We start from the raw sequence: 13894 nt of genomic DNA, 5'->3' as shown, positions 1-13894 counted from the left end.
CCTACAATTAACCACTGCAGTTTTGGGGGCCGAGAAATACCACTACTCACTGAAAGTACGTGAAACGAGCAGCTGGGCGCGGGAAGTCTTTACCCCTCTTCTCTTCCCAGCTCCTACATCTTTGGGGGAGTTTCTCGTTCTTTAAGAACTTGATAGATATGGGGAGAGGAAGAAAGGCACTCATCCTTAGTTACAGTTAGGCTGAAAGGCAACACACTCCACTCTCCTGCCCTTTACTTGGCAGCACAGTGAACTGTATCATTCACGGAAATTCCATGTGTCCAACTCACCTTGTTCCTTTGCGACCTCAGGTAAATATGTGGCTGTACGTTTGACGCCTTTTTCATTGACGAATTCAATTCGAATCCCATGGACCCCAACCTACAAAAACACACAACCGGTAAATGGCATTTACTCACTCTAGTGGAACTTCAGTTATCCTCATATAAACCGACACTGCCCCCTGACCAGCTTGACCCAGGGCTGAGAAAAGGGGAGGCTCTTGCCTTTCATGACTTACTCTCTCTCTCAGGCATGGAAGCCAAAGAAACTGCTGCTTTAGGGAAAGTGAGAGTCTACGTGCTGCCACCTCCCTGAGAGTACGGAGGCTATAGAAATAAATTCTCTCAACAGTTCATCCAAAGATCTTGAATATTCCACCTTTAATCTACTCCATTAAGAGAACATGCCACAGGGTTTTGATCTGGGCTCCTGACTCTGCGCACATGGCTTCTGACTCTGCGCACATGGCTCCTGATAAGGGCTTACCACAAAGAATCAGGAATGTTCTCCTTTATCCCCATTCCTATTCCTTATTAGACATGGGAAAAGGATGTGCAACAGAGTAGACTGGGAAGAATGGGAGAAGAAAGCCTTCCCATTTCTTCCTACTTCGGATACTGCAGCACCTTTTCTGTCACCCAAGTTGCCTGCAATTCCTCCCAAGCTCAGCTTTCACATCCTCAGACCCTCGCTCAATGAAGGAGACACGTTACCATGTACTAACCCGAACCCAAATGCAACGAGAGACGCAGAGTTCCAAATGCGGCTGCTCTCACCTCCCAGTCCAGGTAATCACCGGCATCCTCAAAGTTAGTAAGGAGGGAGACAGAGCAGAAAAGCTTAGGCAGCTCCTCTCGGGTCAGGGGGGGGAATCGGCTGTCCTTAAGTGCACTGGAGGGGACAGAAAACACAAGTGAGGCTGCTCCGGAGTTGGGAGCCAACATCATGTGCCGAACACTTATGGCTCTTGAGCTCTGCAGAAAATATCCACTATCCATCAGCCCGAAAATGCTGCAAACAACCTGACGCCACTAACTGCCTACACTTGGACTGGTAAGTGACTCACCGGATTAATTCCCCTACATTTCCTGATTATCCAAAAGAGAACACTCGGCCTTCACCACTCAGAAGAGACAGGCAGTTTTTTTCCATTCTTGCCAATCATCTACCAGTCTTACGTGCGGTTGCCATTACCTGGTTAGCGTGTATTCCCTGAGTCCTGAATGAAGATTCATGGCTGAGAAGGTCCCAATGCAGCCACGAAGCCGCTTGTCCCGCCCCGTCTTCCACGTCACAAAGAGCGGACTGAAAGAGCAAGCACACATCAATCAGGGAAGAACATCTCGGCTCTATCCCTGTTCATGTTCTTCCCCTCAAGGACGGTTTCCTGACGCGGGCTGTCTGAAAGGCTCTGCCCTCTCTGCCCTCTCGGAGCCGCGCAGCCCCAGGGTGTAAACGGAGAGGAAATCGCCATGAGGCACGAGAAGAAAGGCCCCTGCTCACAGCCTCACTCCACTCTACCACCACGTGGACGTGCCGTGTTCTTCTTCCTCTGCCCAGGACTCAACTCTTTCTTTCTTCTTCTAGTTCTCCACGTCTTTCTCCTCTTGTTTACTCTCTTTTCAGTTGTCTATGCTCCCAGTTCCACCTTCATGAAGACACACGGGGCCTGCACACCTTCTCCACTCAACCCCACATTGTGCCCATCATTATTTCTGCCTCTCCTGCTCATAAATTCCAGAAAAAAAGAAAAAGTCTCCTCAAGAAAGCTTGTTCTTGGGGAATTCCCCGGCAGTCCAGGGGTTAGGACTCTGTGCTTTCACTGCCGAGGGCTCGGGTCCGATCCCTGGTGGGGAAACGAGGATCCCGCAAGCCAAGTGGTGCCGCTAAGATAAAATAAAAAGCTTATTCTTAGCAGAAGTTAACCACTTTCTAGGCCCAAGTCATGCTGCATTAGGCTACATCCGATTGACGCTGACAGATGTTTTAGGCAGAGGTTACAGGGCTGTCCCCTCTTCCTGAAATTCCTCCATATTCCCATGCCCTTACCTCTTTGATTCTTGAGTTAACACTTCTCAAAAGCAACTTAAATTTTTTAAGTTATCTAACTTTGATCATTATTACAAAGCAGGATCTCCCACCTACCCATCTTTTCCTTCCAGTAAAACACTTGAACACCACCAGCCAAAGTTAATTTTCCAAAACCTGCTCAAAAACCCTTCAAGAATTCCACTGTCTCCACACCCTACACTGCTGCGGCCACCACCTACTCTTCCAAACCCATGTCCCTCTCCTGCAAGGGACACACCTGATCCCACTCAGATCAAGGCTTAGACTCTCCACCGACTCAGTCAGGATTTTTCTGTTCACGGTATCGCACGGCAATACTTCCCTAAAGAGTGAGCACATTTTTCTCTGCATTTCTTCTCCTCTGACACAATCACAGGAGTAACTTCCTCTCCACCTCTGCCCAGACGGTGTGTGAACACTATTTAGCTTCTGTGTGTGATCTGCCAACTCAAGTCTTCCGAGAGCAAGGACTTTTTCTTCATACTCCTCCATTCCCTGCCCAGTGGGGCTATGCACCGCCTCAGTATGGCATTAACAGTCGAGGAATGATGATCAGTCAGTGAATGCTCTAAAAGCATCTCCTAAAAAAATAAAAATAAAAAAGCAGCAGTGCTCTTTAAAGCCACCTCAAAGCTGCTTCCAAATGAGAAAGAAAGCATTGGCATGAGCATCTTCACTTGACTTTACCCTTTACACATATTCCTTATTAAAGTCATTGACACCTCGAGGGGACTTGGGACAAATAACAGAGTCTTGAACTAAAAACAGTAAAGCAAATTCTGACATTCCTGGTGGGGTGCCGGCAGCCCCATGGGACTGACAATGAACCAAGTGAGGGGACCCTTGTTAAGAGCATCTCAGCTCCCACTAAATGAGCTCCTAGTCTCCCACCTGGCACCCAGACACTGTCAGGTCACTTGGGCTTCAATGGTGCTCGGGTCCACAATGGTGTGATGGTGTGACTTCTCCACGTGAGAGGTTAAATGACCTACCCACTGCCATTTGAACCAACAGAAGACCAAGAACGAAACCCTCCTGATTCCAGGAACATTACTTTGACAAGCCAACCACTCCTGCAAACACAGCCTAGTACCCTTCCATTACTGAGCCCAGTGAGTGTTCTAGACATTGGCTGCACATTTCTCATCATCCTATTCCCAACAACCTTTGCCCAAATCATGTTAAGCTTTTTGTAAGTAGCAGACTCTCTCAAGAGAATGCCCCCGACAGAGGCGTCATGCCTTTCTCACCATCCCCGACACGCGACCGCTTTACTCACTAGGGGTCATTGGTGAATCTAGGAAGGCGTGGCTGTGGGAAGCCGTAGAGGTGACAGTAGAGGACGTCGAAGCAGTAGCAGCACATCTCTGCGGTCACCACCAGATTCTTGGTGGTGCTGGCAGTTCCATTGGGCCTGGGGAGAGGGCTCAGCGCTCCCGATGCGGGGTTCATCCGTGTGATGGGAGGGTTTCCAGGTCCCAGAGTTAAGTCCGACACATTCTCACGACCACCGCCGCCGTCCACATGCTGGTGGTTCTGAAGAGGCCCCGCGCTAGAGCCGGGGACGGCTGTGGACTGGCTCCCGTGACCGTGCGTCCCACCTGCAGACAGCTTAGGCTTCTTAACCCCACAACAGCCTGCTGCCAGCTTGGGCTCCAGTGGGGGGACGCAGCGTCTTTTTCCCATCCTGAACCAGTGCTTGAGGTCTGGAATGCTGCGGAACCCTAACCCAGAAAAGAACACGCAAGCATTAACTCAAATGGTTAGCCACAAGGAGAACACAAAATTCAAAGAGAAAGGGTCTCCATGGAGAGGGTAGGAGCCATCAAATTCTTTCTTGCCCAGGTCACATTGGTTGCAAAGGGTGGCAGACCAGTGGGCTAGAAGAGACCCTGAGTTCCAGACCGAAGGCGCCTAACCTCTTCCTCAGGGGGAGCCGTTTTCCATTTTCCATAAAGGTTATCATCGCCACGGACGGAGGCAGGCCACAAGCAGCTCCCTCTTGCCCAGGACTCCCTGGGCAGAAAGAAGGGTGGGGTGGCAGCCAGCATGCAGCTGAATGGGGATGCTTCAAGACTGACTGGAAGACTGCACTTGACCTGTCAGGTGCCTCATCAGGATGCTTTCTCTACCTTTTTAGAGGCTCCAAACTGAACCACCCTATTTTTAAAGAACCCCAGAGGAACTTTCATGCTTTTCCTTGCTCTTTTTTTGTTTTTTTGCGGTACACAGGCCTCTCACTGTTGTGGCCTGTCCCGTTGCGGAACATAGACTCTGGATGCGCAGGCTCAGCAGCCGTGGCTCAACGGGCCCGGCCGCTCCACAGCACATGGGATCTTCCCGGACTGGGGCACGAACCCGCGTCCCCTGCATCGGCAGGAAGATGCTCAACCACTGCGCCACCAGGGAAGCCCTGCTTTTCCTTGTTAACCACATACTTTCCGCATTTTCCTCATCACTAACCTCAATTTCTCTGTATAATTTTAGCCCCGGACCTCTGTGAAGATGAAAGGCAGCAGCTGTTCTGACAAGAGCACGCTTTCTAACTCCGGGCTCCCCTCCCACCTTTCCGTCCTCACAGCTGTCCTGCACAGCCTTACTCATTTTCTTTGGTTCTCCTCTGAACTCACTCCAAGTTCTACACTTCTGTCCTTTCAAGACCTCATTAAAAAAAAAGCTACAACCTAGCAGAAACCTTTATTCACACAAATGACCCAAGCTTCACAGCCCTTTTGTGAGGTAGCCATTTCTGCCCTGTCATAGCAAGGCAGACAGATGCAAAGCCATCAGCTTAACAAAATGTGGCATCAGATGGCCCAGGAAACCGGAGAGCCCCAACTGATTAAGGGGAGGAAGGAATCTTTTTCCACTAAATTCTTTTTCTTAAAAAGCCTAAGGTGAAGATATATAACTATAACATGACCAAGATCCTTTCTATTGTCTGTGTCTGTAGTCAGCAGGCTCAGGAAAAGAGATCCTAGTTATTTCAATGTTGATAATACCAAAGTTTGTAAAATTCTGCTGACTTGAGAAAAGTACACTTTGTTTTTCCTCAAGTCATTACCTGTTAGTTGTAGCCCTCCCACTCAAAATGTACATATAATCCCTACCTAAAATTTTCCCTGTGGTTTGAACACGTAGCACACAATTGCCTTTTAGGCACTGCTCTACTGTATAGTATTTTGATTGTAAATTCTACAACCTTTTACATCAAATTAGATATGCATGTACCCATCTGCAATGCCGTAATTTCTACAAAAACCACCTGCCACTTTAGGTCGAATGAGATACAAAAATTTCACAAATATTGCTTATGTTCCTGATATATGCTGACCCCTAACAAACACACATTTTTGTATCTAAGACAGTTCTTCGGAAGATGAAAGTTGTCTCTAGCAGAGGAATAACAGCTTGCATGCTTCAATGTCTGGCCTGAAACAGGGACTTCTTTTTGAGAAAGCCTCATGCACTTGATGCAGTAAAACCTCCAATGACTAGATTGTTTCTGAGCACGGATATCACTGCCTTGTTCAGACTGTTAAGAGAGGGAGCAGAAGATCTCGGTTAAAAATGCTGCCTCCACGCAGTGGTTGAGAGTCCGCCTGCCGATGCAGGGGATGCGGGTTCATGCCCCGGTCCGGGAAGATCCCACATGCCGCGGAGCAGCTGGGCCCGTGAGCCACGGCCGCTGAGCCTGCACTTCCCAAGCCTGTGCTCTGCAGCGGGAGAGGCCACAACACTGAGAGGCCCGCGTACGGGGGAAAAAAAAAAAAAAATTAAAAAAATGCTGCCTCCAGAGTCAAATGGCCTGCATTCAAATCCTGATTCCTCCAGGATTAACCTCTCTATGCCTCAGTTCCCTCAAACTGGGAATAACAGGAGCACGTGCCTCATGGGGCTGTTAGGAGAACTGAGTTTAATATGTGTCAGCTGCTTCCATACAGCGTCTGGCATAAAGTCAGCTGCTCTTATCATCTGGGCTTATCATCTGCTCCCACCAGGATGGAAACTCCCGGAAGGTCAGGACTTCGCTGGGCACTCAGGGCTTAGAGCATCGAACAGGTGCTCTTTAAACAGGATTTCACTGAATCCTCAAAGCCACTCAGCAAGGAGTACAATGTTACCATCATTTTACAAAGGAGGAAACTTAGGTTTAATGAGCAAGATAATCTGCCCAAAGCCAGACTGCCGCTAAGTGGCAGAGTCAGGATTTGGACCACAATCCATCTGTAAGACTCCAAAGCCTGGGTCTTCCCACCAAACCACAAAGAAGAATGAGGCCTGCCAATAATATCCATTGGATTCAGTCCCTTTCCTAAGGGCATGATTTAAAAAAAAAAAAAATCAAGGGTATACTAAAAACTAAAAGAATAGTTTGCAAAATCTTGCCAAGAAAAATGGAGCAGGGGGAAAGAAAAAATCAAAACCTAAGCCCAAAGCCAATATCTCCGCCATCCCGCTGACAATCATCAGTACCCCTGCCATTGTCCCTTGACTCCACAAGGGATGGCACTGCCCTCTGAGCTCTTACCTGACTTTCCACCTTGTGCATAACTGTGTGCAGGGGGTTTAGGACACGTGTTGAATGAAGCAGAGGGACCATCTCTCGAGAGCTAGAGTTTTAACAGCACCAACAGGGCCCTGAGGCTCTGCCTCTAGAGAGTCCCAAAATTCAAAGAGGCAAAGAGGAGGGATAAAATAGGTTAAAAAGAGAAATCTTTCCTCATTCGCCTTACACCAAAGCACACCTGAAGGAAGGGCGAAATGTCATGAGATAGTGGCAACTCAGATGTTTCTCTGCAGGTGCTATCAGCTACCTGACTGAAACATCCTACAACAGAGCAATAGAAGGGATTTTCAAACCATGCCAAGGCAGGTGAGCTCAAGCCTAGGAAGGTTCTGTCTACACATCACGTACAATCACCGATCTGCAGTTGGGGCATGATCACAACTGACACCAAGAGAATACATTTAACAATTCCCCCTCCCCAACTATGATTTGTAATCAGTAGAACCCACCCAAATCTTGTGGTTCCTTAGGCCCGAGCTTTCTCTGGAGGCCACTAAGCAAACAATTCAATAGATATTCTCAGTTAGTGACCAAAGGCAGAGTTAGAGACTTTCTGCCTCAAAAATATATTAGAAGGCATTTCTTTAAAAATTTGTTCCTTAGGGCTTCCCTGGTGGCGCAGTGGTTGAGAGTCGACCTGCTGATGCAGGGGACACGGGTTCGTGCTCCGGTCCGGGAGGATCCCGCATGCCATGGAGCGGCTGGGCCCGTGAGCTGTGGCCGCTGAGCCTGCGCGTCCGGAGCCTGTGCTCCGCAACGGGAGAGGCCACAACAGTGAGAGGCCCGCGTACCGAAAAAAAAAAAAAAAAAAAAAATTTTTTTCCATAAATTTAAATCTATAGAAAATTTCAAACATATGCAGCCTACTTACTCCATCTCCCCACCTCCTACTGAATTTTTAAGGTTTGTTTTTAAAGGGGCCAATATTTTACCTATCTGTCAGCGTCAAGCAAATGTTAAGTGAATGACAGGAAAGACTGAAGGTGCTGGCAGTGAGTACTTTCACTTACCATATCAACCTCAACCTATCAACTTCATCAAGTTTCTCTTTAAAGTGGGACTCTTCTAACCCCGCTCCAACAAAGTGGGCATCTCAACCACAGCTAAGTGTCCCAGACTCGGCTCCCGGGACTGTCCTACAATGACCAAAGACACATTCATTTCTCCAACTGCTCGGCTTCTGAGGGCACAGTGTGAGATCCCTCAGAATAATAGCATTTCAATACAACAGACTAACCTGCTGTCTGACCAGCTAAAAACAAATACCCCAACGGCATATTCTACCTCTTCTAGGACTGTGTGCATTTGTTCTCACTCTTCCCCCAAACCTCATAAAAACTACCAGCAATGGTATACTGATCATAGTAGGAGGAAATAAATATTACTCCTGTCAAGCTGGTTCATCTGAAGTAATTGGAATCAGGCAAAAACCCCTGCTTTGTAAACACATAGATCACTAAGACCCTTCGGAGCCTTCAGTTGGTTACTCTTTCAAAGCTAAACTCAAGGGCCACTTTAAGGGCCAATGGCAGTGATGTCATTTTCCTACTGTCTGTCCACTTTAGAACGAACAATGAAAAAGAACTAGTTAAAACTGGATTTCCACCAGATGGAGACAATACCCACACTTCCACAAAAAGCTGGAGGAAATAACAGTAATCACTGTTTTACCTCTTAAGACCGCCTAACCTAGCAAGTGTCAAATGAAGTAAAGTTGCTCTCAGTGTTGAAAAAGTCACCACACCCTTTACCTGACATGCAATATTCAGGGGGTCCTGGCCTTCACGAGGGTGCACAACAAAGGCACCTCTCCGGCCCCCTCTGTGGGAAAGCTGAGCAGTGTGTTGTTGATCTGGGCCGAGTGGCCTACAAAGCCACTTAAATTCCAGCCAGCAATGAACTCACCAACACCTTTAGTCTCAGAGGCCGAGCCGCATTTGTGTTTTTTCTTTCGCAACACCTAACACAGTGCCTTGCACATGGTAGACACACCAACAATCTTATCTACAGATCTCCCAGCAATTCCATTTAAGTTAGCCTTTCTAATAAAAAGAATATTTATGGCACAACCTGACTTTTAGATACTCTTGTTTCACTGTGAGGTGCTGACTGTTGAGTGTGTCAGAAGCTGAAAGTGACCGAAATACAAGTATCTATTATTATCAACAATGTCAACTCAGGGAATTCCCTGGCGGTCCAGTGGTTAGGACCTGGCACTATCACTGCTGGGGCCTGGGTTCGATCCCTGGCCGGGGACCTAAGATCCTGCAAGCCTCGGGGTGTGGCCAAAAAAAAAAACCAAAAACAAAGCAAAACACAACATCAGCTCTACTCAGCCCAAACCAAGGAATGGTTTAATTCATAGCAAGGTGGAGAGCCAACGTGGACAATTCATTCTAAAAACACGTCAAATATCCCCTACATTAACTTCTTGGTTTGGTTTATGGTGGTAGCTGTCTTCTTGGCTAAAACACAGTAACTGGTCAGTCCTAGACTTGGCCGCGGGTGCTGTTTAACTGTAGGTTGCTCAAGGCTTTCTTTCCAAAGGACACACCTAGTTTCTAAACTGCACTTGAAAAGAATTTTCTTTTCTTTTTCAAAGATGGGGTGCTTTAAGAGCTATGCAGGGAGCATTATCTGTCTGGAGGGCAATATACGATTTCAGGGGTTAATACACAACTATACTCCAATAAAAATTTTTAAAAAAGGAGTTAATACAAATGATGTCTCATAAATTGCTGATATTATAGACATAAACAAGGTGTGGAGACCAGTACTGAGGGGAGGATGTGAGGACACCCTGACAGACATGGCTGGCTGGGCAGGAGGGCCTTCCTCCCTTGCTGGGGATCCCTTCCAAGGCTCCTAAGTCCACTGAAAACAACAAGCTGGTGCCTTCCCAGAGCAGCTCCCATCTTCAGAGGACACAGCCCAGGCTTTGGGGTTACTGTCTAGGCTCAAATCCCAAATCTGACTTACCACGTACAAACTCAGGCAGGCTGTCACATCTCTGTGGACCTGGGCTCCTGCTACCACAGAGGGCTTACTTGTGAGCAATTCACTAAGACATGAAAAGCATATAGCACTTCTCTGGCACAGAACTACTATTCATTAAAGCATCTGCTATTACTAATACTAGGACTACCTTTACTGATAAAAGTAGTGTTGGTTATATAAATAACATAGCTCTGAGTTCTTACAATTTCTAGAGGGATAAATGTCCTCATAATAAAATTCTATTAAGAACTACCATGTAGGCTCAAAGATATTATTTTTAAAAATTTTTTATTGGAGTATAGTTGATTTACAATGTCATGTTAGTTTCAGATGTAGAGCAAAGTGAATCAGTTATACATATACATATATCCACTTTTTTTTTTTTTAGATTCTTTTCCCATATAGGTCATTACAGAGTATTAAGTAGACTTCCCTGTGCTAGACAGTAGGTTCTTACTAGTTATCTGTTTTACATATAGTAGTGGGTATATGTCCATCCCAATCTCCCAAGTTATCCCTCCCCCACTTCTCCCCTGGTAACCATAAGTTTGTGTTCTACAACCGTGACTCTACTTCTGTTTTGTAAATACATTAAAAGATCAAATTATTAACATGGGGTTATTACTCTAATGACCTTGATGCTTTTCCTCTTTGGAGAGACATGCTTCTAATAAGTCATCCACTGTTTTTTTCATTGTGAGACGCCAGAAAATATAAGGAATACTGGGCTGAGAGTTATGCACAGTTCTACAAGGGTCCTCTTTTAAGCTTGCAGCCATACGCTAAAAAGAAACTAAATTTGCTAAATACGTTGTTATTACAGATATCTTGATATATATTGAGTACTAACAGAACTACTGAGTCAAAGTAGTTAGATTTCCAACTATAACCAGATTAAAACATCTAGAAAAGCCTGGAGGTAGAAAAAAATATATATAGACAGTCACCTTTTGAAGCCTCAAAACAGCCTATGCGGGGGCATGACCTTATAACATAGAAAATGGATTTGGAAGGTAGGCAAAAAGCAAAGAAAAAAGGGGTCTCTGCATTTTCTTCTGTTATTATTTACTGTCCGGATGTCTATTGAAACCAAGCTTTACGCAGAAGGGAACAGGCTGCTGTTTCCTCTGTGACACAGAGTTGAACTGAAATTCAATTTAATCATTATTTGAGCAGTGAAACGGCACCTGAGCTATAATTCTGGCCTACTTATTATGGAACAATTCCAAGAAACAGATGAAAGACCCACAAACATTCTGGTCATCATTTCAAATAATCATTTCTACACGAAAGCCCATCATACACACATAAACATCCAAAACATTTGCTGTGTGAAAATTTTCCCTGCGAAAGAGATCTACCTATACAATTGCTTGTAAAATTTACAGGTTTAGAAAAATACACAGTACTATACACTTTCATGTCAACTTAGCTTAAGGAAAAACATGACCACAAGGAGTCAGATGCTCTGTTTTCTTTAGATCCCCTCCCTTTACTCTGTGAGCTATGGCAGGGTGCCAGATCCTTCTGGGCCTTGGTTCTTTCATTTGTAAAATGAAAATATTTGTCCTCTGCCTTCCTCACAGAGCGGCTGTGAGCCTCCAGTAAGATGCGAAGCAATCTGGAAAACTCTCTTACAAGTGTTTGCATACCATTATTAACAAACTTGAGGGGAACGCAGCAGTAATAAAAATTTTTCCAGAACTTGCTTTACGTGTAGACTTTTAATTATTTTTAAGAAAACAGTATCACCCTAGCAGATTCAGGGCAAAATGTTCCATAAATCTCTGAAGATTATACCCATGTGGAAGAAACCCAATAATTGACCTTGACAGGAACTGCATTAACCTACAAGTTATGATCTTTGTCTTTAAAAAATGCATAATTTGGGAAGCGGTGGGAGGCGGACCTTATGTGCTCGAAGGGTAACTAATACTACACCACCATCTAGGTCACTCTAATGGGATTATGGAAAATAAACTTGTCTTTACATATAAAGACAGCAAGTGGAAGGATTCATCAGCTTTAGGACACCCTCATGGAAGCAGAATAACAGAAGCAAACAAAGTAAACCTACATCCTAAAGTCCTAGCACAGGCCTAAAACGATAAAAAGAGAGCAAAAGCAACAAAATTCTAGTCTAAGTATGTCCAAGGTAATACTCACTGAAAGCAGAAAGTTTGTATTGCCAGGGGAACAGCTATAACAGAGGAGGGGAGCTATTTTGTCTCTGAAATGAATTTTCTTCCTTCCGATTCCATTCCTTCTTCCTGTACCTAAGATGGAAATGCAGGTGCAGTGAATGAACAAAATCAAGGCAGTGCCAGGGTAAGAGATGGTTTCTGAAAAACTACAACTCAACAGAGCAATTTCTAGAAAGAAAAAAAAAAGCTAAGAAACAGGCTTTCTTTAATTCAAAACATTTCAAAATCTAAATATAAGGCAGCAAGGGCAGCCCCATGCACAAAATCATCTCATCCCTGGTGCCATCACCAAAAAGGGAGGAAGGGGGGGATCAAAGGTTTTATTGAACCTGAACATAAAACACACATTAAAACTTCCTCCACCACTAATTTAGATCAAAACTTGTTCTCAGGCCAAGATACACCATTTCAAGGTTCTCCACTGGTTTCATAATACAAACAGATTCCCAAATCCTCTGCAAAGATGGTGCTGAAAGATTACTGGACAGCATGCCAGGGTCCTGAGGCCAGGCCATCTTGTTATCCCAGGTGGAGATGATAACTGTAGGTAAGAGTCACCCATCATACTCTTCGGCTGGCATAAATCTCTTCGTAATCTCTTCACCAACTCTCCCCACCCCCCCAGAAGTAGAGATGTGAGTTATTCCCAAAGATGTAAACAGGAGACTCCAGGCCCCACCCACTCTATCCTAGGAGAGGACAGTGAAAGAGGATAGGCCCAGAGGGATAAGGGTGAGGGAGTGTGGCAAAGTGAGGAGTTCAGATCAGGACAGGGGATGGAGGAGGGCGAGGAATGAAGGGCAAAGCTCACAGCCTAGGAAGGAGGGAGGCATAAAACCCACAAGAGTGTCAGGTGGAGGGATGATGGAAACGGGGACTCTGGGTGGATAAGGAAGGACAGAATGAGGGTGGAGTTGGGAAGAAAGAGAAGAAGAAGAGACGAAAGCGTGCGTGTGAATGAGAGTTCAGCGAGGAAAGGGCGAGATACAGTGGGGAGAGGAGAGGCCAGAGTGGGGAGGGACCAAACAGGCAGAAAGAAAGGTGAATGGTAAGGAAAACGGGGTGGAAGGAGAGCGCGGGGCGCCGGGAGTAGTGGTGGGACGACCCAGCGACTGGTAGGGCAGCGAGGGCCGAGCCGCGGGGGTGGAATCCAGACGTCGGGCGGGGGAGGGGGCGGTGGGACTGGGGGCGAGGGCCGCCAGGCGGCGCCGGAGACCACCAAACTTTACACGACCCGAGACTGCTTCCTGGAGGGAGTGCAGAAAGGAGCTGGAGCCTCGCCCGGCCTCGCCTCGCGGCCCGGGAGCAGGGGCGTCCGCCCACCCCCCCCTCCCCAGCACGCCTCCTGACCCCCCTGCTCCCGGCGGGCACACGCGGCCCGCAGGCCCCGCGTGCCGCCTCCTTTCACCGCCGCCCGGGAGCTCCCCCCAACGCTGTCCCGGGACCCTCTTCCCGAACCCGGGGGGACCCGGCTCCCCGGCCCCTCCGGTCGCCCCGGGGTGAGGAGGCCCGGCGCGCACGGCGGCAGCTGGAGGGAGGCCGGCCCGGCAGGCACGGGGGAGGAGGGAGCGGCGCGGACCGAGTTTCCCACCTTTCCTCCTGGCCCAGACGCAGCCGGGGCAGACGGAACCTCTCGCGCTCTGCCTCCTCCTCCTGCTTCATGGAGCCATGCACCTGGGTGGGGGCTCCCGAGAGAAGCGGGCCGCGGGCGGGCCAGACGCGCGGCGCGGACGGGGCGGGGCCAAGAAGGCCGGCGGGGGGCGGGCGGAGG

At 47.3% G+C, this 13894-nt stretch overlaps 1 protein-coding gene across 1 annotated transcript in view; it reads right to left on the bottom strand.

Annotated features, from left to right (window-relative positions):
• AMMECR1L (AMMECR1 like) overlaps positions 1–13844 on the bottom strand; it is a 17311-nt gene extending 3467 nt beyond the window's left edge. Inside the window, exons 1-6 of the mRNA XM_007461295.1 lie at positions 13715–13844; positions 12086–12195; positions 3632–4076; positions 1477–1587; positions 1059–1173; positions 291–381 (exon numbers count right to left, since the gene is read on the bottom strand). Coding sequence (XP_007461357.1) covers positions 291–381; positions 1059–1173; positions 1477–1587; positions 3632–4038 — 724 coding nt within the window. The 5' untranslated portion in view covers positions 4039–4076; positions 12086–12195; positions 13715–13844. The remainder of the gene's footprint in view (positions 1–290; positions 382–1058; positions 1174–1476; positions 1588–3631; positions 4077–12085; positions 12196–13714) is intronic.
• Between the last annotated feature and the right edge of the window lie 50 nt (positions 13845–13894).

The sequence above is a fragment of the Lipotes vexillifer genome, unplaced genomic scaffold (genome assembly GCF_000442215.2).
Source record: "Lipotes vexillifer unplaced genomic scaffold, Lipotes_vexillifer_v1.1 scaffold158, whole genome shotgun sequence".
NCBI classification, from domain to species: Eukaryota; Metazoa; Chordata; class Mammalia; order Artiodactyla; family Lipotidae; genus Lipotes; species Lipotes vexillifer.
Note: the sequence above shows the minus strand (reverse complement) of the source record. Positions and strands in the feature narration are given on the sequence as shown.